The sequence below is a fragment of the Typopeltis vanoorti genome, chromosome 10, assembly GCF_054136105.1.
Source record: "Typopeltis vanoorti isolate ZY-2024b chromosome 10, IOZ_Tvanoo_1.0, whole genome shotgun sequence".
NCBI classification, from domain to species: Eukaryota; Metazoa; Arthropoda; class Arachnida; order Uropygi; family Thelyphonidae; genus Typopeltis; species Typopeltis vanoorti.
The window spans coordinates 129,693,877-129,720,733 of record NC_143558.1 but is presented as its reverse complement, the minus strand read 5'-3'; the positions used below and the strand labels follow the sequence as shown (position 1 = coordinate 129,720,733).

Below are 26,857 nucleotides of genomic sequence, written 5' to 3'. Positions count from 1 at the left end.
AGCATCACAAAAAAGAAGAGTAACGGTGACATGCCCCATGGTTCTGTTCATGGGCAACTCCCGTTTAACTTGTTTGCAAATGATATATGGACTGACTGGGAATCTTCAGTGTTTTGCTGATGGTGCAAAGTTGAGGAAAATTACAGGGAGCACTGTTCAGGAAGATGTGAACAGACTTTGAGCTTGGACAAATGAGTGTGTGTGAGAGGGGGGGAAGGTTGTAGTTTTTTGAAGGACAGAATATAATGTTCCATACACTGATGGCATTAAATTGTTTAAAGTGGGTGAGATTCAAAATCTGAGGGTTCACAGAAGTTTAGAGAGCATACTGCAAGTGCTACAAATATTGCACATCATATTGCTGCTGTGATAAGAAGTACACTACATGTAAGGATAAGGAGGTGCTGTCCCACTGTTTAAAGCACTATTTGATCACACATAGGAGGCTGAGCTCAGATTTGGTCACCTGTTTTTCACTGTGATGTGGAAACATTGGATTAGATTTAGAGACGCATGATCAAGGCAATATCACAATTCTGGAATTTTGATATAAACAGAGGTTAAAGGAATGTAAATTGCAGAGATTGGTGGTTAGGAAGAAAAGAGGTGATATGATATAGACTATTCTTTTTATAATCCAGAAGGGATTATAAAAAGAATAGAAGGCAAGAGGAGAAAAACCAGAGGCCATCACTGGAAGTTGTGTAAGAGAAATGGTGAAGATGGAGGAGTATGAGGAGTAGAATTTTTTTTTTTTTTTTTTAATGGAGAATAGTAGGTGAATGGAATGTATTACCAAAATATGTTGTTAATGCAGAGTGTTAAGGATTATAAGATTCATTATGATAAATATGTTGTGAATTGAATGAACCTCCATAATGAGTCTGCTGACTCCCTGGAGGCTGTCATCATTATTATTACTATGGGCAACTCCAAGGAGTCCTTAGACTCATCGAGGGAGGCCCTAACATCATGTCAAGAACAACTATTCAACATTCACACAGTATCTATCATACTTTGCCTTGAACTCATTCAGTCATGGCACCCTCAAGAGGATGTACAGGATATGATAGTCCTACATGAAAAATTTACATCATTACTAACTTCCTATCTACAATTTTCATTAAAATCAGTGTTACTTGTCAAGACTCCAACATTATCAGATGTTATATTTCTATCGTCTAAGGCACATTGTATCATATCAATCCACATATATCTTGGTCTTCCTCTGGGTCGTTTTCCTGCCAACCTGGCAGAGAACACTAGTTTTGATAATCTTTCATTTACCACTCTCCAAGTAAAAAACCTAGCTCTAACACTCTTGCCCAGTTTCCATGGATGGCCCCTGGTCCTCCTACCACTGGTCCTGTTCTCAAAAATATCCTCTGAATTAATCTTATAGAAACCCTTTAGTAATTTGAATGTCTCAATCATATCACCCCTTTTCTGCTTATCAACCACTTTCTGCAACCCACAAATCTTCAACCTGTTCTCATAAGGTTCATTCCATAGACCTGCTATCATCTTGGTCACTCGTCACTGGATCCCCATCAAGAAGAAACCCTGGCACATAAATCTGGGCACAGTAGTCAAGATGGGGTCTTATCAAGGCTCGATACAGAGGAACAATAACTTGTATGTCTCTGCTCGTCAAAGTATTCTTCAGTAACCAAGTGATTTGTTGAACTGATTTATCCAGTTTTGCAATGTGCCCCTAAACTTCAACTCCCTATCCACCAACACTCCCAAATCCCTGGCCTCGTCAATCTCCTGGAGTACAGTTCCACCAATGTGCTATACTGCTGCTAATCTTTTCACCCCAAAATGCATAACCTTACATTTTGCCACATTAAATTGACATCCATTCTCCTTAGCCCAGTCCTCCAATCATTGCAAATCATCCTGCAAAATTTTGACATGTGCATTCACTACTGCTCTACCCAACTCTTCATCATCAGCAAACAAATGAACAGTTCCTCTCAGATCCTTTCCTATATCGTTAGTGAACAAATGAAATAGTAGCGGTCCAAGAACAGAACCCTGTGACACACCACTAGTCACAGGTCGTCTTTTGGACTCTACTCCTGAATAAACTACTTTTGGATATCTCTCCATCAACCACCCTCCTATCCATCTCACCAATCCTATATCCATCCCCATATGCTGCAATTTATTGATTAGAATTCCATGTGGTATCCTACCAAAGGCCTTAGCAAGGTCCAGCAGTATCACTGTAAACCTATTATCCTTATCCAGTTCAACCGTCACTGTTATAAAACGTGAGCAAGTTACTGAGGTATGATCTACCCTTCACAAAACCATGCTGTCCCCAATACAGTATCTCATTTTCATCTATCCATTCCTGTATTTTTCTCAACTACTTTCTCCAAGACCTTGAGAAAGACTCCTGATATGCTGATCGGTCGGTAATTTGCAACAGTAATCTTAGAACGTCCTTTATGCAGTGGAACTATTTTCCTCTCTTTCCACCCCCTCAGGACTAACCTAGACCCGAGACTCAAATTAAACAAAATGGTCAAGGGCACTGACAATTCTTTAGCCGCTTCACGTACGACCCTAGTTGGTATACCATCCAATCCCACAGATGTATTCACATTAAGGTTTTCCACTATATCAACTGATTCAGTTACCTCGCTATCATCGGCATTCCTTAAAATCATTCTGACGTATACATTTTTCTTTTATTTGCAGCATATTGAAAAAACTGTTTGGGATTCTCTTTAGCTTGCATGGCTAATTCCCTTTCATAATCTGCTTTTGCTTTTCTTATCACACTCGTTACGCTTCTGGCCTGCACTTTATACCATTCGTGTGCCTGCAGGTCTCCTTTCTCCTTAAATTCCCTCCACAGTTTCTTTTCTTTTTTTTCTTTTTTTTTTGCAGCTAAAGCTTAATGGTGTTATTCATCCATTTAACCCCTACTTGATTTACTATTCGGACTCATATGATATAAACATATGGTATAATAATTATTATTATTTAGCTGCAAGAAAATTATACCTTCATTTTTTTTTTTAAAGCAACTTTTCTATTTCACCAATCATGATATCCTACATATGCTTGTACTGTGTTGGAGGTCACCAGATGTACTCCTGTCCTCTTATTATAAAAGATAGGATTCATTTTTATTCAGGAATGAAAATGTCCTTACATAGTGAAAAAATCCTCACGACAACAGATGAAAGAAGAACAAGTAGTTTTATTGTATCACTACACACAGTAGAGACATTTACATTACAGTCTATGTACTTTAGTGACCATTACTGTAATTAAAGACAACTGGAAAGAAAATGATTTATTTAATGAAAAACACCCTCCCTTCCACAGACAACTACACCCTGGTGTATCCGATGTCCTGTAGTGTCGAGTTCTCAAGGCTGGTTTGCCAACTTTGTGGGATGAAAAACCCCAGGATAAACTGGGGTTTTTCATCCCACAAAGTGGAAAAAAAAGTGGAAAAAACCCTACTGTCCACACCCAAGACCGGCTAACTTGGCTATGGCTGAGGAAGATCCTTCAGCTCTTCACGTCACCAACAGGAATTGAACCTAGGACACTCCTTCCTCAGGCATATGGTTGCAAAGCACACAGCCACTAGGCTAACTGCATGGACACAAATAGTAATTTTATAAATTAAATGATACTGAACAACGTGTGTGTGTGTGCGCGCGTGTGTAAACTATAAAAATGTGCCTGGCCAACATGGAAGGAACGTGACATATCATAAAATGAAAAAAAAAAAAAAAAAACATGAAACACCACCCCGACATGAATGTGTTAAGGCAAGAGAAAGAAAACTTTGAAAGAGCATGAAAGGGAAATTGCAGTGGTCATTCCACCAACAAGAATGTATTTGATGAAAGTAAGATTATCATCATTGTCCTCAAACCTCCATGAAGTTAAGAGTGACATTCCTCTGTCACACACATGCACAGTTCATCATACTATGTCTTAAATATATTCTTATTATCTACAACTACCACTCTTGGGCAATGCATTCCAATCACTCACCAGTCTACATAGAAAAAATCTCTACTCTTACTTTTTTGCTCATACTCTCCTTATAGAACTTACAGGGATGAAGTCTTGATTTCCCTCTCTCATCTCCCACAATTCTATGAAAAACTTCTTCACTATTAATCAGATAAAAATCCCTTACCAACTTATATGTATCTATCTCCCCACCTTCTTCTCCTATCCACTAGACTCTACAAATTGCAGTTGTAAAAAATACCATTCAACCTTTTCCAACATGATTAACATACAAGTTTAACAGCAGTGGTCCCGAAACAGACTGTTGAGGCACATCACTAGTGACTTTCTCAGCAGATATTGCTCCCCATACACAACTTGCTGATACCTCTCAGAGAGCCAATATCCAATCCAATGCACTAATCTTTATCCAATCCCATTTAACTTTCAACTTATCATGTGACAATGTGTTAACAGTGTTTGCAAAATCTAAGTATAGCACTGTGTCCCTTGTCCAATGCACCAATCACCTTAATGTAATAAGTAAGCATATTACAGGTAAGCCAAGTTTTCCTAAGTCCAATAACCACATATGACATTTTTCAGATATTTGTGAGCTACAAGATATTTTCGAAATATATATACAGCAATCTCTCAATTAATGCATCCCCAATTAGTGCTTCATTTTTTTTTCTATACCCAAATTCGATTTGTGTGCCTAACTTAAAAATATATGTTAGAGAATTTAAAAATTTTCTATCTATACAATTTTCACGGCTAACTATTTCAAAAAATTACTCACCAGAATGAAATAATTTAGTTTCAAATTTAAAACATTTTACAAAGGTTATTTTTTAATGGCATACTACAATATTTCCATGTACACTGTGTTCCAAATTTACCGCCAAAATTTATGTCGTTTGCTAATTACATAGCATTTTGATGATCATATCTCGTGCCACCTCTGCAACTGTTTTCCTTACTTTTTTATTCTAAAGTATTTTCCCAATCTTTAATCATGAGTAAAAGAATTAGTGAGCAAAAAAGTGGAAGTGTGAAAATGATTCGAAAAGTAATCTCACTGCAAGAAAAACTTGAAATAATAAAGAAAAATGAACAAGGCAAGTCTAGAGCAAAGATAGGACAAGAAAAAAAAATGGTGAATTAAGTATAAGAGTAATTTTAAGCAAAGCTGCTGAATACAAAGAGAAGAGTAAGGCTGCTTCAAGTTCATCATGCATGCATTCGAAATCAAAGTATTATAATGATTGAATTAGAGAGACTTCTTTCTCTATGGATCGAAGATTGTGACTAAAAATGGATCCCGCTAAGCATTAAACCTTATTAAATCAAAAGCATTAAGTCTCTTTGCAACCATGAAAGAAAGGACTATCAATGATGGAAAAGAAGAATTCCATGCTAGTGATGGGTGGTTTGAGCATTAAAAAAAAAAAAAAAAAAAAAAGAGAGAGAAATAGCCTACATAATATTCTAATCACAGGCGAAGCAACAACTGCAGATAAGGAGGTCGCCACAAATTATCCACAGATTTTGAAGAAAATTGTGGAAGAGGGGGGGGGGGGCTATTGTGACCAACAACTAATTAATGTTGATGAAACAGGCTTTTTTGGAAGTGAATGCCTTCTTGTTATAATGTTGCAAATTTGAATGAAATTACTGCCAGCAATATGCGAGCCATTTGGAAGCACATTCTTCACATTGTGCAAATGATTTTAGAGGATTTTCAAATGAATCCAAGTTAATTAAATCTCATTCTGAGAAATTAGTGATTCCGACCTGCTAAATTTAGATGCACAGCAGGAAGATCCTGAAGAATATGAAGAAAATTTAATCACTGGCAAGCCCAAAGAGATTTCACAGAAACGAATTGAAAGTAATTTCGTGCAGCTGAAGTTTTAAAGCAGCAATGCTTAGAGGCTGACCCTGATGAAGAGAGAAGCAGTAAAATTTGCAGCAGTAGTAGAAGAGGCAATAGAGCCATACCGTCAGTTGTATGGAAAAAAAGAAACAGAATGCCTGCCAAACTACGTCAGCTCAATTCTTTGTTAAGAAGCAGAATAAAGAATTTATATTCTGAATATGTTTTATTGTCTTTTAGCTTCATGGTTTCCTTTAACTAGACCCTAAGACATAGCCTAATTCTTTTATAAGAAAAATTAAGGATCAAAAAAGATATTTGAGGAACGAATTATACATTTCCCGTAGGTTAGTATATTCAATTAGTGCATTTTCGATTAATGCGCCAGTTTTAAAGAACGCATTAATCGAGGGATTTTCGTATATTTACATTACAGTATTAAATATAAATATACAAGGATGTTCTGAAACGTTCTCGGCCTTGACCATAGATGTAACACTATCGGAAAGAGATTTTTTTTTTTTTCCCTAAGTTGGTGTATCTGTCATAAGTATCCATGTGGAATTGCAAGTCATTCTATGGAGCAGAATTCTGTCTGAAGCCTAAGTGTTGTTTGTATCCCTTGAAATGGATAAAATTGAGTATCATGCAGTTATAAAATTCTTTGTAAAAGGTTTAATGCCAAAAGAAATTCATTCGAAGTTCATAAAAGTTTATGGGCACTTTTCTCCTTCGTTTTTGACAATTAAGGAATGGGCTGCAGAATTAAAGTGTGGCCATACCAGCCTTGAAGATGATCCATGTGAAAGACATCCAAAAAGTGTAACAACACCAGGAATCGTTGATCAAGTGCACGATATGGTATTGGATGACCGACAAGTCAAAGTGCATGAAGAACTGCAAATGAAAAAGATTTGCGCAAGATGGGTGCTGCGCTTGCTCACAGCAGATCAAAAACGCACTCTCATGAAAATCTCTGAACAGTGCTTTGAGCATTTTAACAAGAACAAAACTGATTTTGTGCATCGATTTGTTACTATGGTTGAGACTTGGATTCACCATTACCACCGGAATCAAAACAGCAGACAGAAGCCAATTGTTCAGCACCAAAGAAGACAAAGTTGGTTTGATCAGCAGGAAAAGTCATGGCATCAGTGTTTTGGGATGCTAAAGTTTATTAATTATCTTGAAAAGGGTAAAACAATAACCAGGGAATATTATTCTGATCTTTTAACCAGACTAGGCAAAAAAATTCGTGAGAAAAGACATTATTTACAGAAGAAAAACATCTTTAATCAGGACAATGCACCTGCTCAAAAGTGTTTTGGCAATGGGAAAATTAAGGGATCTGCATTATGAAATGTTGGAATATCCACCCTATTCCCCAGATTTGGCTCCCTCTGACTTCTATCTCTTTTCAAAACTAAAACTCTTCCTCGCTGGTCAGCATTTTTCTTCGAATCAAGAGCTGATTGCAGTTGTAGAGGGGTATTTCACAGATCTTACTAAGAACCACTGGATAATGGCACTGGAGCATCGCTGGAATAAATGTATTAGTCTTAAGGAAGATTTTTTTTTTTTTTATTGAGAAAAATAAAAATAATTTTGAAATTATAAATTCGTTTTTTCATTGTTAGGCCAAGAACTTTTCAGACCACCCTCATAGATTATATAGAATATGTAGAATACATATATGCAGGGCTCCAGAAATGCAAGTTAAATCTACTAGCCACAAAAAATATTTACTTGCTAATAATACTAGTCGAAGAATTTATATAAATATTTTTATAGATGATGCTTTAAAAAACTGAATGTTAAATGTTATGACGAGAATTACATTCTTTAATTATTGTTACACCTTACCATGTTGATTTCTTTCTATGAACTCTTCATAGAAAGATGAATGAACGTCAGAGAAAAATGGACGAACTTAAATACATGCTTTACAAAAACAATATCCATATTGCTTGTCGGCAAGAAAAAAAAACTGAACTTCAGCATCAAAGGATACACAGTTCTTAGGAAGGATAAAGAGGAAAGAGTAGGTGACAGACTTGCTATCCTTTTGAAGACCCTAAAAATCAAATTCAAAGAAATCACTCTAAATCAATATTTAAATAATAACAGTTCGGAAGTTCATGCTGTTGAAATACACCTACCAAACCATTCTATTTCAATCACAAATGTCTACAACCCTGATAATACAAATATTGATACAAACATCATTGAAAAGCTAAGTGAAACTCCAACTGATACAACCATCATGAACTCGCAACAATTAACAATGGACAGAGCACCTATCTCTCTAAAACTACGGGAACTGAATCTGCTGACATCACAGCTATTAATTATAGCAATGCATCAAGTGCACAATGGAAAATTTTGGGAAATGCCATCAGTGACCACAGACCCATAATAACAACACTAAACTTCAAGACTGATCAAGAACAGCAAATCAAAAGGACATGGAACTTCAGAAAAGCTGACTGGACAATGTTTACTCAAATCTTGGAGAGCCTCTGTCAAGATGAACCTGTCTCTGGAAACCTTGACAGAAAATTACAAATCCTTACCACACATTAATAAAGCTGCCAAAGCAACAGAGGCAAACTAAGAGGCAAACTGAAAAATACCTGGATACCATACTGGAAAGATCACAATATTGATTCAGTGATTACAGAAAGAGACAATATTAATTTATTAATTCTGAATGAACAATTCAGAATTAATAAAACTGATGAATCCAGAAAGAAATTAATGGACATAACACACAAAATAGAGCAGGAAATTTGAAAGTGCAAACAAGAGAAATGGGCAGAGCTTTGCAGTAACCTGGACCCAAGAAAAGACAGCCAACACTAGAACATTATTAGAATCCTAGATAACAATATCAAAGAAGAGAACCAACAGAAAACAAATTTCATCATAAATGCTTGGAAACAAGCTATTACAGATCAAGAAATTGCAAACACACTAGCAATAACCTATTCAAATAACTCCAAACTTCAATATAACAGAGAGGACAAGACACTCCATAAACTCACAAGTAAAATATTAAAAAAAAACAAAACAAGAACATACCAAACTAATGACATCTTCTCCGAAGAATTTACACTAAGTGAACTAAATTCATCAATCTTATCTTTGGTCACATGGTCAAACACCTTGGCAAAAATGCCAAAGAACAACTTCTGGACATTCTCAATACCTCTGGGCGAACGGGCAAACTTCCAAAAGAATGAAAAAATCAGTTATTGCATCCATCCTGAAACCTGACAAAAATGCTGTAGAATGTCAAAGCTATAGACCTATCGCATTAACCAGCATACTCTGTAAAATTACTGAAAGAATCATACACTCTAGGCTCATGCACTGGCTGACAAAAAATAAGAAAATTAACTACTACCCAACTGCCTATAGAGCCCGTCATTCAACAACAGATCAATTATTCCACTTCTGCCAAACAATAATACTCATTTCAGGAAAAACCGACAAAAAAGACAACTGCCATATTCCTTGATATGACTGCTGCTTTTGATCGTGTTTGGATCAAAAAATTAATACAAACAGTAATTAGAGAAAATGCTTTAATCTGGATTGTTGATTTCATTAGAGGAAGAAAGATCAAGGTTAGAATCAATGCAGCAATATCAAGAGAGCGGAGAACCTGGGCTGGTGTTCCCCAGGGCTCTGTACTCAGTCCTTTACTATTCCTTTTATATGTCAATAACATTCATCCATACCTTACAGAAGACACCAGAGTAGCTTGGTAAGCAAATGATATAGCCATCTGGCACACAAGTGCTAAAATCAAAGAATCAGAGGAGATTCTAAACAAATCCATGAGAGGATTAGAAAAATGATCAGATGAACTTAAACTCAAAATCAACCCAGACAAAACAAAACTAAGCACCTTTAGTACAGACAGGAAAAACAGACATTCCTACAATTCCCAAAGTCATGATCAACAACAAGCTAATTGAAAAAGTCACAAATCCAAAATACCTTGGCATTGCGCTTGATCAGGGATTAGGTTTTGCACAACACATCTCTAACACTTCCAACAGAGCTCTAAAAAAAATTAAATATACTGAAAAGATATACAACATCACTGATTTCAAGGATATTATATCATTGAAATCAGTGATACAACATCAAATTCCCAAAATCAATGCTGACAGAAAGACCACCACCACGATAGCAAGACTACGAATAGGACATTATAGAGGAATAAAGATCAATACAGATGATATGAAAACATATAGAATTACAGCAAGGCTGCTGTAATTGCTGGACAGGTAAAGATGTAAAAATGACTAAGTTTTTATTTTTTAATTGAGGACTTTAATTCTCACATTAGTCTGTTATCTTTAATTCAATTTATAAATTACAATTGTTATATGAAATTGTGAATTAATACTTATGATTTATTCATCACTCTGATGAAATTTACCTCTATTTAATGCTTAGCAATGCAACATCACGCGGCTCATTCTACTTTTGAATGATCAATTGTTTGTATTCCACCTTGTAAACACTATTACTATCAAGCCATTGAGGATAGTCTGTTAGTTTCAGACTGAAATTATTATTATTATTATTCAGGCCTCCATGGAGTCAGAAGACTCATTGTGGGAGGTACTTCCTAACAACATAAAGTCTGTCAAGACTCATCAAGGGGAGGTTCCCCCTAAGAAACACAAAATCTATCATACCACTCCTTAAACTCATTGACCGTTCTCGCAATCACCACTCTATCAGACAATGCATTCCACGGCTCAACCACCCTCCATGCAAAGAAACCACTCCTCACCCTCTTGCTCACAGTTTCCTTTCGTAACTTCCAGGGATGGCCTCTTGTCATCACTCCTTCCCGCTGTTCAACCAAGCGAAAGAACTCCCCAGTGTCAACCCTGTAACCACCTCTCAACAGTTTAAAGTCTCAATCATATCACCTCTCCTTCTATCCGCCAAACTCTGCAGTCCACATTCCCTCAGCCGATTCTCATAACTATCCTTGTACAGTCCTGAGACCATCTTTGTCATCCATCTTTGTATCTTTTCCACAGTTAATTTATCCCCTTCAAATCCTGAGGACCAAATCTGAGAACAATAATCCAAGTGTGGTCTGATCAGAGACTTATACAATGGAATGATAACCCTCTTATCTCTACAGGTCAGTGTCCTTCTCGTAATTGCAGCAATCCTCTGTGTTACCTTCACCACCTTTGCAATATGTCCCCTAAACTTCAGGTTTCTATCAATCATCAACCCCAGATCTCTTGTCTCCCCAACTTCCTCCAGTATAACTCCTCCCATAGAGTATGCAGCATCCCATCGACGTTTCCCAAACCTCAAGACCTTACATTTTGCTGCATTAAACTGACACCCTCATTATTTGCCCATCTATCTAGCTTATTCAAATCCTCTTGCGGGGCTACCACATCTGTACTATTACTAATAATCCTTCCCAGCTTCGCATCATCTGCAAACAACTGAATATCCCCTTGCAATCCACTGGCAATGTCATTGATATAGAGGTTAAACAATATAGGTCCTAGTACTGAGCCCTGTGGGATCCCACTTGTAACACCTTCTGTCTCCTTGAAACTGCTCCACCATACACAACTCTCTGATACCTATCAGACAGCCAATCCTGAATCCAGTTGACCAATTTGATATCCAGACCCATGTGTTGCAACTTAAATATCAGCTTATCATGTGGCACCCTGTCAAATGCCTTTGCTAAGTCTAAGAAAATTGCAGTATATGCCTTTCCTTCATCTAATGTTCTTGTAACTTTATTATAAAAGGCTAGCATATTGCTAAAACAAGAGCGCCCTTTCACAAATCCATGTTGACTCTCACAGATAACATTACCCTCATCTGCCCAGTGCTGTATACGGTCCCTCACTACTTTCTCCAAGTTCTTAACTACTGATGACACACAGACTGGTCTATAATTAGACACTTCCAGTCTGTTACCACCCTTATGAAATGGCACTATCTTACCTTCCTTCCATTCCCTGGGCACCTTTGCCGAAGCCAGACTTTCATTGAAAAGCCAGGTTAAAGGCACTGTCAGTTCCCTAGCACATTCTCTCAAAACTCGTGGTGAAATACCATCCAGTCCAAAAGCTTTACTGACATCCAGAGTTCTCAGTATCTGAAACACACTCTCCTCCTATACCTCTAAACCTTGAACCTGCCCTATCCCTCTAGCATTAAAACTGACTCCTCCAGGATGAAATACTCCAATAAAGTGGTCACTGAACAATTCCAATATGTCCTCTGCATCAGTCACTCTATTCCCATTTTTATCCCACAATATCATTCTTCCACATCATTTCTCCTCCTACTGGCCACATAGCTAAAAAATTCCCTAGGTTTTTCTTTGGATCTTAGGGCCAATCTCCTCTCATATTCCAGTTTCGCTTTCCCTACCACACTAGTCACTCTTCTGGCCTGTGTCTTATATTCTTCACGCATCCTCTCTTCACCTGTCTCCTTATATCTCTTCCATAGCCTCTTTTTCACATGCAATTCCTGTTTAATATTGTTTGTCATCCACTTTACTCCAAATTGTGTCCTCTTCTTCACTAGTGGTATACAACTTACCATTGCTGCTAACAAATATTCTTTCACAATTTCCCACACACTAACGATATCCCGGCCTTCCAATTCCTCCCTCCATGAAACTTCCCGAAGTTGACATCTAAGACTTATAATCACCTGCATTATAATTCCACATAAGTTCCCGTCTCCTTGATACTCCTGCATGTCTATTCATTTTCCAAGTCAAAACCATATGGTCACTCTCTCCAACTGGTGGGAGAGATATCATCTCAGTTATTATCAACTCTTCTGATGCTATAACCAAATCTAAAACTCTTGAACCTCTTGTTCCCTCTGTTACATGTTGCCTAAGACATTTGTCCCTCAAGAATTTTAGAAATTCCATTCCACTATTGCTACATGCATCTTCTATTCTCCAATTTATACTACTGTAGTTAAAATCTCCCATAACAATCATTCTTCTTGCACTTGCCAAACTTAGCTGTCTAAACATCTCCTGGTCCCCATCCTCCGTGCTCCTGGGTCTGTAGCAACACCCCACTAAATATCCTGTCTTGCCTACTTCTACCTCACACCATATGCTCTCAAAATCATTTGTCTCACTTCCTTCCAAAGCCTCCACTCTTAGAGGACATAGGTCATCACTTATCATAAGCAGTACCTCACCACCATGCTTTCCCCTCCTATCCTGACGAAAAATGCTATACCCAGCGACTTCTATTTGTCAACCACGTCTCAGTGATCCCAATAATTTTTGGCCAGGCTGATGCTATCTGCACCACCAATTCCTCTCCCTTATTCTGGATACTCCTGGCATTAGTAAAAAGCATATAAATGCCAGTGTTTCTATACCCAGCATTATCCCTTCTGGGCTCAGTGTTACCTGACATCGTCTCCCTTCTCCCAAGTATCCATTCCCACAAGAGGCCACCCCCTGCTACCAACCTCCCTGGGACACACTGACTCTTTCAGAACAGCAATCTCTCCAGATGCCTACGTCCTTCCTCATTCAAATGTAAACGGTCTCTCGCATACAATTCCTCTCTTTCTTCAAACACACTCCAAGCATCCACATATACCAGTCCTCTCTTGTCACACATTCTTGCTATTATGCCATTCAATATCACCGCTCTTCTGCTCAGCTCATCATTATCATACCTAGGCAACACACACACACACACACACACACACACACACACACACTATTTTTCCTCTCTCTGTCTTCTTCCGTACAGTCTCAAGCAAAAACCTCATATCTCTCGCTGCCCGACTTACATTACCACTCAAGTCATTCGTTCCTACCATCACAATCATCTCATCCACCTTTTTACCTCTCTTAATTGCCATAGCCACCCTTTCTATTGTTCCTCCTGGCAAACACTCCTCACGCATCCTATCTTGAACACCATGGATCATTGAGTAGCCATACATTATACCTCTTACCATTCCCTCTCTTCTATTGTTTCCATTCTCTGCTCTTCTTTCTCTCATTCCCTCTCCTCTACTGTTATTCTCTCTTCTAGCATTCCCATACCTCTCTCTCTCCTACTGTTTCCATTCTCTCCTCTTCTAGCACTCCCGTACATCTCTCTCATTCCCTCTCTCCTACTGTTTCCATTTTCTCCACTTGTAGCACTTCCATATCCCTCTCTCATTCTGTCTCTCCTACTGTTTCCATCCTCTCGTCTTCTAGCATTCCCATACCTCTCTCTCATTCCCTCTCTCCTACTGTTTCCATTTTCTTCACTTGTAGCACTTCCATATCCCTCTCTCATTCTGTCTCTCCTACTGTTTCCATCCTCTCGTCTTCTAGCATTCCCATACCTCTCTCTCATTCCCTCTCTCCTACTGTTTCCATTTTCTCCACTTGTAGCACTTCCATATCCCTCTCTCATTCCGTCTCTCCTACTGCTTCCATCCTCTCGTCTGCTAGCATTCCCATACCTCTCTCTCATTCCCTCTCTTCTACTGTTTCCATTCTCTCCTCTTCTAGCACCCCCATACCTCTCACTCATACTCCCTAAATTCTCTCTCTCTCTCCTACTCTGATTCTCCTTGCATTTATCTCTTCCATTCTCCTAATCTTATCTTTCATACTTCTGCTCTCATTCACAAGACATTCCACCTCCTCTTTCAACTCATCATCTCCCTCTGCAGGTCAGTCACTCTTAATCTAAATTCACTCTCCCAAACAAAACCATCTCCTAAACTTTCACAGTCACTCACCCCTTCCACACTATCAACTATTATTTTCTCATTCATATATATCTTTTTTTCATTCTCTCCTATCACACTACTTGTCTTCCTACATTCATTCCCCGTTCCTGGAGCAACAAAGTCGGATATCAATATTTCTAATGCACTTATTTCGTCCAACTGCCTGAATTTTGCACATATGCTCTCTTTCACAAGCCACATATCTAATTCCCGAGACGCATACATGCCGCAAGTACTGCATGCCACAAAGTCCCTTATGATATTGCTAATAATCGAGTTCTTAAATGGTGGAGGACTTGGCGATACGCCACTTGCGACTGCTGCTGAATCTGTCATCATTCCTTACTGCCGAGTAGCATAATCGTTAATTATTCAATTAATAAATTCCGTTAAATAAATAGAAAAAAAGTACAAACAATTACAAGCAAAACAAAACATTTAAGTACACTAAATAAAATGAAATATAACTAAATACAGTAATGAAAACTTAGCTTCGTTTTGTCTTCCACCGTTATGCATTCGATTCCGAAGGTAACCAAAATATATTATGTCGCGACAGCAACTAACTTCCAAAAAACAACCACTGAAGTACACCAGTATTCAGAGAAACGATTTAGCACTCAAAAACGTAGAAAAACGAAAAAAAAGAAATGAACTATTCATCAATTAAAAATCACTTTCTTCTATTTGGCAAACATTAAAATATTCTTGTGTTAACATGTTTATAATTCTTAATTTAATATCACAAGTGTCTCTCAAGAATAGAATGATTATACGTCTATATATTTGTGAAAAACGTTATATATGTATCATGAATTTGTCTTTTATAATAAATGTAATAAAAACCAAAATTTTCCTGATAGCCAGAGTGAAGAATACCTTGTGAACTGCATGGTTTGCAAAACAGGATTTAGCCACCAATGACATATTAAAAAAACATGATCTTGCTTCAGCAAACATACAGGTAACCCTCGCAAAACACGGCTGTTAGGTTCCACAGAAATGCCGCGTTATATAAATTGCGTTATGTGAGACTCAGATCACATAGAAAAAGTAGAGTTATGTTCCAAAATCATTTTTTTAAAAAATTATGTAAACAATGAGATATCCAACAAAAAATATTTTTATTTAATTCAGGTAAGTTAAGAAAACATATGAACTATGAAACAAATACATAGTATACAATAAAAATTACAAATTGTACGTAAACTTCATTGCACATAATGCATAAATGTTTTAGGCAAAATAAAATAAAGTGCATAATATAATCGTCATCACTGTCTTCAAAACGAACATTTCGTAGATGTTCTTTATTTATGAGTGGCCGGACGTCATCATCACTTAAAATCTCTTGGACATCATTTGTATAATTCTCATTGCATACTTTGGCTGTTTAGTTATCAAGAAGTCAGTAATAAAACCTTGCTTACCACTAAGCTGCAATTTTTTTATTAAGTTCAAATATGGAGCTAAACAAATATCCAGTTATCTCGTGAATTTTCCAGAGCTTTCCATTATCCGTAAAATAACTTCCTAACTTTCTTGCCAAGTCCAATCCTTCTGCTAATTTCTTTAAACTGAATTCTTTAACTGACTCATCAGAATCCTCAGCAAAACTTTCCCTGCCATTTGGTTAAACGTCATCTATTAATCGTACCAGTTCCTCCTAATTGAAATCTATATCCCATCAAATTAATTCACTAATTTCTTTTTCAACCATATTGCAAAAGCCCCTCTAAGTGGCCATTACTATAAAAATAAAATTTTTACATAAAAAAAGCGTTACATATTGTATGTAACTCACCAGAAAATAAAGTGCTCGGCTTGAGATTAACACACTTATGATTTTTAACGCACTTTCCTGGCAGAAACGAGGACAATTTTCAACAATAAATGTTTTATACTGTAAACAATTGAGATACATGTATGCTAAAAGGTATTTCTTCTAATATAAATTCACTACTTATAACTACATGCGAGATACTGCAGGCTCAAATTTAACAAAGATAAAATTTGATTTTTAAGTTGTGCAGTGAAAAATATATGAAAAGATAAAGGGTTACTACAATTTGTAGACCGTGTTTTTATCGAAACCACATGAACAAGGCTTACTACAATTTGTAGACTGCGTTATATCGAAACCACATTATATGAGGATTACCTGTACTTCCATCAAAGACAATGCCACTGTTGTCAGCCGAGTTCTGGTCTCTATCTTCACTAACCTCTCCAAATATACTTTATAACCAAGCAAAAAAAAATTCCTGGAATTACACGATGTTATCAAAGCTGAACTAATGAAGCATTAATTTAAAAATTATATATTATATAGTTGATAACTCTTTAAAAAAATCTTACCTGATGCTTCGTTAAAATAAACATCAATCCTTTCAAGCTGTAAGTCTGAATCACCATGATATGTACCAGATGGATCTATGCCATGTTCATCTGAGATTACCTCCCAAAACTAAAATAAAATAAAATTTCTCTCAACATTTATTTTTATTTATTTATTTTTCTACACACGCAGGCAGTGACATTTTTACTATACTTATCGAACATGCAAGGCAAAAAGAAATTCATAAAGCGGTAAAAGTAGGTGTAGTGCAAATTAAAGCAATGTGTTCAAAGTATAGAAATTGACAGTTAAAATCCCAGAAATGAATACTACGAAAGAACAGGCAGTTTACACTAAAACACAAAGAGTACTAAATTAGCAAGTTCACAATAATGGATCTTTATATACAAAGAACAAGCAACAGTGAATAACCATATTAAGATGTTGTTTTTGCTGTTTCAAATTACATCCTAAGCAACCACAACTATTAGATTAGTGTACTGTCTGTTAATTGCATAAGTTCTTTTGGATGAATACTCTGCTCTCAGAAATGAAAACCCTAATTTCCAGGAGAAAAAAATCCTATTCCCACCATATGAGACTGGTTAGCTTATCTTCAAATGAAAAACCCTCATCTTAAACAACACACAAAGTCTATCATACCATTTCTTAGCATGTTCGTGTTAAGGAATGGAAATCTCTCACCACTACCTTAACCTCTCTTGTAGCAAGAGAAAAAAACTCTTGCCCATCACAATTTCATGTCCTGTATCAGCAGGCAAGCCACATATTGTGATGGGTTCTTTGACTGCAACCAAATCTGCATGTGTGTCTGTGGGAGGAACAATGTGTTTGTTTCAGTATATATAAAAAAACAATAATTAAGGATAATGCTATTCTTGGTATATTTAATTCCTAAAAAGTATAAATATGTGAATCATTAAATGAGCCATGTAAGAGGAACAGGTGTGAATAGAAATCCTTTCACTACTGGCAAATGAATTATTAACAATTTACATTTGCAATATTATATGCATGTGTCCTATAAGTTGCTGGGTGGAGGAAATAACACAAAAACATTAAAATAAAAACTTGTGAGGAAAAAGGTATTTGTTTATGAAATGTAGCTAACCAATAAGAAACAAACAGCAGCTGTATGCATTTGGTAGCTCAGTAAATATTTATAGCAGGGACTAGTCCAGTGAGCTATAATGTTGATCAGATGATTCATCCAAACATGACAAGAATACCTATGAGTTGATGGAGCAGTGGAGAATCATCTTGTACAATTTGTTGTTCTTGTTTTGCATATTTATTTCTGTCTTAATTACATTTTGTTTGCTTTTCCAGGAATTGTCTTATTCACTGATGATCTGTATACACTTTTTACATAGTACCATATTATACATAAACAATTTCCGATCATCATCATAATTATTGATCCTTTTGTAAATCCTAAATTCATTACATAAGATTTTCTTTATGTCAGCAGTTCTCTCTTATCAGTAACATATCTCACATATACTAGTATTTTGTTAGGGATCAAGGGACACAGTCCACTTCTTATAACACAGAGCTTTATTCAGCTTTATTCAGGAGTAAAACTTTGAGTAAAAAGTTAATCTATTCCTGAATAAAGCATTCAGGAATATATTAACAGGAGTAGAAAAATAATCCATGATAACAGATGTAGAAGCAAGAAAAACAAGTCGTTTTATTGTATTATATCAATAAAAATAGTGTACTATATTTACCAAAAATTAATGTAATAAGAGACAACTGAAATGACACTTCAAAATGAAAAACATGCAAACAGAATTTTTATTGTAGCACCAAACATAGTATCTCACCCTAACTAAATGTGTCTGTTCTAAACTTTCCAGTTGCAGAAAGATATGGTAAAAACTGTTTAGAATGCAGTCACTGGGTACAGAAAACAATTTTTGTAAAGCAAATAAAAGTGTATACACATATATAACTTGAAATCAGTTTAAATTGCATTTGGAATTTTCAATATCATTAAAACAGTTCACAATGCTAATTTTACAAATAAATGCTATGGAAAGGATTACAAATAACACGCTGTATAAATTTTTTGAAAAGGCACCTGTCTAAAGCAGAAGTAACATACAGTAAAGCGAGTCCTGCGGGTATCCGCACATGCAGATACCCTGCATGAATGTGTTAAAACTCATTCACTGTTTGCACTATCACTACACTATCAGGCAATGCATTCTATGATCCAACCACTCTCCATGCAAAAAAAGCCACTCTTCAGCCACTTCCAACTTCTGGGGCTGGTCCCTTGTCATTGCTCCTTCCTCCCTTGTTCTGTCATATCCAAATGTAACTATCTCTCAACAGTTTAAATGTCTGAATCATATCACCTTTCCTTCTTCTTCTACCAACCAAAATCTGCTGTCCACATGCCCTCAGTCTATCCTCATGGCTAACATTGTACAGTCCTGATATAATTTTTGTTGTCCACCTTTGCATCCTCTCAAAAGGTTATTGGCTTGAAAGCCAGGAACCAAATCTAAGCACAATAATCCAGATGTGGTATGATCAAGGCTATATACAATAGAATAACCACTCTTCTATCCCTGCTGGTCAGCATCCTTCTCAATATTGCAACAGTCCTCTAGGTTACCTTCACCTTCTTTGCAATATTATTATTATTACATGACACCTTTAACATCAGACAGCCAATCCCAAACCAATTCATTAACCTGATACATAAACCCATAATATAATTTAAATATCTTATCATGATGTGGCACACTGCCAAATGCCTCTGTAAAATAAAAAATAAATAAATAAAAAATGGGCATATATATTCATGTCTCCTAAATTTCAAGATTCTACCAATCATCACTCCAAGGTCCCTTGCCTCCTCTGCTACCTCTAGTATAGTTTCTCCAATGGCACATGCAGCTTCCCATCGATGGATCCCAATCTTCAAGACCTTATGTTTGCATTGTCCAGCTTATTCAAATACTCCTGAAGGGCTACTACATCAGCACTATTACTAATGACCCTTCCCAGCTTCACATGATCTGCAAACTCAATATCTCACTACAATCCATTGACAATGTCATTGATATAAAGGTTAAGTAACACCAGTCCTAATATTGTGCCCGAAGGACAAATCCCTTTTGTAACTTTCTGTTTTCCTTGATACAGCATTTATACAACTCTCTGATATTTACCAGAAAGCCAATCTGCAATCTAATTCACTAACCTGATACGTAAACCCATACGCTATAATTTAAACATCATCTTATTACATAGCACCCTATCAAATGCCTTTGTAAAATAAAAAATTTAAAAAAAGGCAGTATATGCCTTTCCCCTCATCAACTGCTGTTGTTACTTTACTATAAAAGTCAATCAGGTAACTAAAACAGCAGTACCCCTTAAGAAATCCATGTTGATGCTTACAGATAACATTACCCTCATCTGGTCAATGCTGTATATGATCTCACACTAATTTCTCCAAAATCTTAACTACAGAAGAAATATAAACTAGCCTGTGGTTTGATTCTACCATCACCCTTATGCAACAGCACTATCTTGCCCACTTTTCATTCCTTGCACATTCTCTTAACTTCCCTACTGGCAAAGGTGGATGAGATAGTCAACCACTTTAGCATTTTTCATGGATGAAAACATCATCAGCATTCTACCTTTTATCATGTAATTATCCTACCTCCATTAATCCCTTAACGGCAATTGTAGAGCCATTAGCAGATTATCTGCAATGAGTTGACCTTTGTGTCACTTGTCTTGAAGTCTGTGTTACTTACTCTTTTTTGAAGATTTGAACTTATTTATTGTGTCTCATCCAAATAATAATAATAATAAAAAAAAAAAGAATTTCGCATGTTCGAAAATAAATAATCAATATTGAAATGACCTCATATCAGCTTTTGCAAGTAAATTTGCTGTCTTCAAATCAGTGCAGTGGAACATGACAATTTCTGTTCCTTCACTTTTATTTCCATTGAAAATAATTATGTTAAATATTTAAATTTTTTTAAATAACATTTATTGAAATAAATATGAACTTTTGTTTTCTTTCCTTGCAAAATACCATTATATGGATCATCATGCTTTAGTTTTAGAAACTACTTTTTCTGTTTTTAAGAAAACAACAAATAAAATAAATTCCGTGTGACGATACAGCGTTCCCCCTTTTTACGGGAATTCACGGTACCATCTAGTCCCCCCAAATTTTATCCGGGCTCAGGAACAGGCATAGGCTGACAAATCAGACCTATAGCTGGGTCAGTATTCCTGACTGTAATCCGTGTGTGTGTCCTTCGGCCCGGTTTGCCTGCTTGCAGGATGAAAAACACCAGATAAACTGGCAGAAAAAACCCTGCTGTCTACACCCAAGACCAGCTAACTTGGCTATGGCTGAGGAAGATCCTTGAGCTCCTCACGTCGTTGACGGGAATCGAACCTAGGACACTCCTTCCCCAAGCATATGGTTGCGAAGCGCAAAACTACTAGGCTAACCGTGCAGACATGAACAACAAATGATGTTAAATGAAAAGTGAGCATAGCCACTTTTCTATTGTGAGACTTCTTTTTGATATCAAAAATTTATATTCAATAATATTTCAGCAGCAACTTTGCTTTTTGCTTAAAATTGCAAAAAATGATTTACTTTTTTTTTTTTTTTTTTTAATTCCTATATATTCAGTGCTTAACCACTGCACAGGGTTGTATGGGGTGTCAAAGAGGGATAGTACCTCTCCACTTAGACAGTCTCACATAATTGTGGTTCTCACTGGACACCGAACTCTCATTTATGGCTCCAAGAAGCTACAGTAAACTGGTAGTGGCCACACCCCGGTAAACTGTGTCGACCCACAGGCTAAACAAAGTGAGGACAGCCAGATTTGGTGATCTCAAGCAGCGAAGGTATTAAGTGAATAGGCTGCAAACAGCGTCTGTACTCAGTGTTAGGAGCGGCTAAATTCAAGTCAAGGAGTGGTGGTTGACACTTGACAAAACTTAAACATTGAAACTGAAGGAACCCAAACCAACCTAAAGATGCATGCCGGCTCGACCGTCAGCCGGTTAAACAAGGTTCATGTCCACTATTATGGAACCAATTATCTTCTAACCTTCTATCTACCAAACTCTGCAGTCCACATTCCCTCAACTGATCCTCATAAATAAGATTGTACAGCCCTGAAACCATCTTTGTTATCTGCCTTTGTACCCTTTCCACAGTTAATTTATCTCCTTCAAATCCTGGGGTTCAAATTTGAGAACAATAGTCTAAGTGTGGTCTGATCAGGGTCTTATACAATGAAACAATAACTTATCTCTGCAGCATCCTTCTCAGTATTGCAGCAATCCCATGGGTTACCTTCACACCTTTGCAATATGCTCCCTTAATTTCAGTTATCTGTCAATCATCACTCCCAGATCTCGTCTCCCCCCTACTTCCTCCAGTACAGCTCCTCCAATCAAGTATGCAGCCTCACATCGATGTATCCCAAACTTCAAGACTTTACATTTTGCTGCATTAAAACAAAGAATGGCCAAATGGGAAGAATACTTTAGAGACTTATATAATAAAAACAGCTCTCAGGATATTATTATTCTAGCACTGAAATGGAAAAGGAAACAAATATCTTTACCAAAAAAACAATGGTACACAGCATAGAAAAACTTAAAACTAGGAAAGCACCTGGTATTGATCAGATACATGCAAAATTCTTAAAAGCAGGAAAGGAACAACTTCTAGAAACATTAAAAATATTATTTGAAAGGATCTACAAAAATGAAGCAAATACCTACTGATTGGACCAAATCAGTTATAACTCAGACAAAACAGAATGCAATAATTACAAAGGCATTAGCCTCCTCAGTATTCAAAGTAAGGTTTTTTCTGAAGTACTCCAAAAACAAATTAGGCCATATGCAGAACTAGCATTAGGAGAAGAACAAGCAGGTTTCAAACCAGCACGAAGCACAATTATTCACCTTAAGACATCTAATAGAAAAGACTCTAGAGTACAACCAAAGTTGCTATATAAATTTCATACTTTCATCAGGAATTTGATTCAATCCGTAGAAGAGAACTATGGGAAACTATGAAAGAATATGGAATTCCCAACAAAACTAAAAGAATAATCAAGAATCTATATGAGAAATCTGAAAGTGCAGTACAGTATGAATGGAGGACACCTTAACCAACTGGTTCCACACAGAGACTGCAGTAAGACGGATGCAATCTGTCACCTGACCTGTTTAATCTTATATCGAAAGAAGCAACCAGTAAGGCCTTAAACAAAGAAGACTCCGGAATGAAAATATATGGGGAAAATATAAACTTAAAATTTGTAGACTACATTGCATTACTTGCAAGCACGGAAGAAGATCGACAACAAATTTCTGATAAAATAAAGAATGTATAAAATTTAGATTCAACCTAAATATAGACAAAACAAAAAAAAAAATGCAAATTGGAAAAAGAATCATCTATCTGAAAATTGAAATTGATAGTAAGGATCTAGAACAGGTAGAAAACTACCTCGGAGGAGTAATTGAGTACAACGGTAAAATTACAAAAGATATAAACAGAGGAATCAGCCAACTGAAAGTTTATTTTTCACTTGGTTAGACTATAATAAATTTAGTTTAATCCTTTATCCAAGTGTGAGCAAACAAAGTTTGTGCCTGAAAGTATCTTCAGGACTGGGGTAAGGTAGTACAACACTGGGAAACTCGTTGCAAAAGGTAGAGATAGAGAGTATCTCTACCTAAGGTCATCTCTATAGGTAGAGATGCCCTTGCTATTGCTTCTGCTTGGTATCTCCACGTCTGGGCCTGGTTCCCACTGAAGAGACTCCAATAAAGGTCGAAACTAGTCTGAGTAGTGGCCCTCCCCTTAATGCATAACATTATACATATCCGCAAGGAGATGAGAGATACTGAGATAGGAGTGATGTTAGCTTGGTCCACCTTTGAAATGAGTTGCCCGGTGTTGTACTACCTTACCCCAGTCCTGAAGATACTTTCAGGTGCAAACTTTGTTTGCTCACACTTGGATAAAGGATTAAACTAAATTTATTATAGGAATTAGCCAAGCATCCCAAACTTTTGGATGACTAAATAAAATATGTTGGAAGTTTTTCCACTTGGTTATACTATTAATTAAAGATACCAAGAACTTATATACTTGGTTTAATCCTTTATCCAAGTGTAAACAAAGCAGGACTGGGCCAACTCATATATAGAAATTAATGACTTCACATCACTTGCCTTAGTATCCCATAATGCAAAGCACATTCTTATGGGTATGTATAATGCTATGCATTATGGAAAGGATCACTATCCAGACTAGTCTGGGTAGTGACCCTTCCACAGTCAGATCCCTAGTCAGTCCACATGATATATTGTTTACCAACAAGTTAAGCAGCAGGGGCACAAAAACAGAAACTTGGGGCACGCCACTGGTTACTCTCATTTTTTGAAACACTGCTCCATCATGCATAACCTGCAGGTATTGTTCAGAGAGCCAATCCCTGATCCATCTAACCAATATACTATCTATTCCCATCCTCTGCAGCTTGCACATCAACTTATGTCCTAATCTATCAAACACTTTTGCAAATTCCAAGAATATCACTGTATATGATTCTCCCTTGACTAACACATTTGTTACCTTATCATAAATTGCTAAGACAGGACCTACACTTTACAAATCCATGCTGACCATCATAAAGAATGCTATGTACATCAATCCAATCCTGTATTCTATTCCTTATCAATCTCTCCAACACCTTGACCACAACCACAGTTGGAGACTTCTATCCTAGAACCATGCTTGTGTAGTGGTACTCCCGTTTCATTACTTTCATTACCTAACCAGGTCAAAGGCATAGCCAACTGTGGTGCACATTCCTTAAGAATACATGGTGATATGTCATCCAATCCCACAGCCTTATTAATATCTAGCCCAACCAACATCTGATACACCTCTGATTCTTTCACTTCCAATTCTCCTAATACTTGCCTCTCTTCTATATATTGCACAGTATCATTTACACCAGTATGATATACGCTGATAAAGTGCTCATTAATAATTCCACTATATCCTTTGCAGCTATTGTTCTGCTGCCATGACTATCCACCAGTGGCAACCTGCAATAATTATTCTTTCTCTTGCTTGCCATATGGTGGCAAAATCCCTTGAGTTAACCTTGGCCAATCTTCTCTCATACTACACATTTTCTTTCTTTACCATGCTCGTCACCTTTCTGGATTGCACTTTATACTCATGTATCCAATCACCACCAACTGTCTTGTAACTCCTCATAACATTTTCTTTTCCAGCACAGCTTGCTTGATTTCACTGTTCATCCATTTCACTCCTACTCCATTTACTCGCATAACTTTGATATACTGCCTTGTGACTTTCTATGCATTGTCAACATCTTTTCTGCTCAGCTTATCTACCCAACACACTGATGCTAGCTGACTACAGAGCTTCCTATAATCATCTGCTTTATACTTCCACATGTATCCATTTTTGACAGTAACCTTTTCTTGTTTCATCACTTCACAAACAAGTACCTCATGATTACTCTCACCAACCGGTGGCAGTGTCAACACTTCTAACAACTACATCTTGTGACCTTATTAACAAATCCAAAACATTAAAGCCTCTGGTTGCCTCAATCACATGTTGTTTAAGATACTTATTTCTCAGAAATTTCACAAAGTCACTCTCCTTTTCCCATGCACTATTTCCTTCTTCCATTTTATATTCGTGTAATTGAAGTCTCCCATCAGATCACCTTTTTACATGCCCAATTAATTTGCCTAAATATTTCACAATCTGTATTCTCTGCATTTCCTGGCCTATAACAGCATCCTATCAGATATACTAACCTGTTGATTTCAACTTCACACCAAACAGATTCAAAATCTGTGCATGCACTATCAACTTCCATACTTCGTGGACACAATTCCTCTGCAATCATTAATGGCACCCCCCTACCCCTTCCTCTTATCATATTTCTATCCTTCTGGAAAATTATATATCCTTGTATTTCTATTCACATCCTCCTCAGACTACCAAGTTTTACTTATTCCAATTATCTTTGGGCATACTGACCCAATCAATGCAACAAACTCTGCTCTCTTGTTTTGAATACATTTGTGTACAAGCATAACAATTCCTGTGTTGTTTGAGGCCATTCTATCTATCTTAAAATAAGCAATTCTAAAGTAATTATATCACAAGGAAAATCAATACATGAGTACAAATGAACTTCATGGGGGGGGGGGGGGTATGCTCTATCCTATACACCAATTTATAACAAAAATCTTACTTGAATTGGCAGACACCTTCTAGATCCTGTCACTTCTATCTGTTGAGCTGTACTGGAATCTATAGTGTTGTATTATGTTTCAAAAATGTACATGTTTGAGTGACTTCATGGGGGTCAGAAAAAAAATAATTATCACATGAAGATAATTATTATTATCCCTGCACCAGGAAGAAAACATCACTATCAACAATAACATAGTCAATGAGACTTTTCTTATTCCTTGCCTCTTCTCTCCATGTGAATTTGTGCACATTTTTATGTTGGAACATGGTGTTAGTAATAACCAGTCCATGTCCTGAGCAGAAATCCAACAGATATTTGCCATTATTATTAGCTTTGCTCTTTTCTCCAAATTTTCCCAAAATATTTTTGAATGTCTGACAATCATTTCCTACTCTGCTATTTAGATCCCAAACAAGGACCAACTTTTCCTTTTTCATTGTGTCAGTTGCTTTTTCTGAAGCGTCAAAAAATTCCTCCACTTCTTCCTTAGTA

At 36.7% G+C, this 26,857-nt stretch overlaps 1 protein-coding gene across 1 annotated transcript in view; it reads right to left on the bottom strand.

Annotated features, from left to right (window-relative positions):
* LOC150102790 (tubulin beta-2 chain-like) overlaps nt 1–26,857 on the bottom strand; it is a 111,322-nt gene that overhangs the window by 61,960 nt on the left and 22,505 nt on the right. The window contains exon 2 of the mRNA XM_090398760.1: nt 17,024–17,132. Coding sequence (XP_090254886.1) covers nt 17,024–17,132 — 109 coding nt within the window. The remainder of the gene's footprint in view (nt 1–17,023; nt 17,133–26,857) is intronic.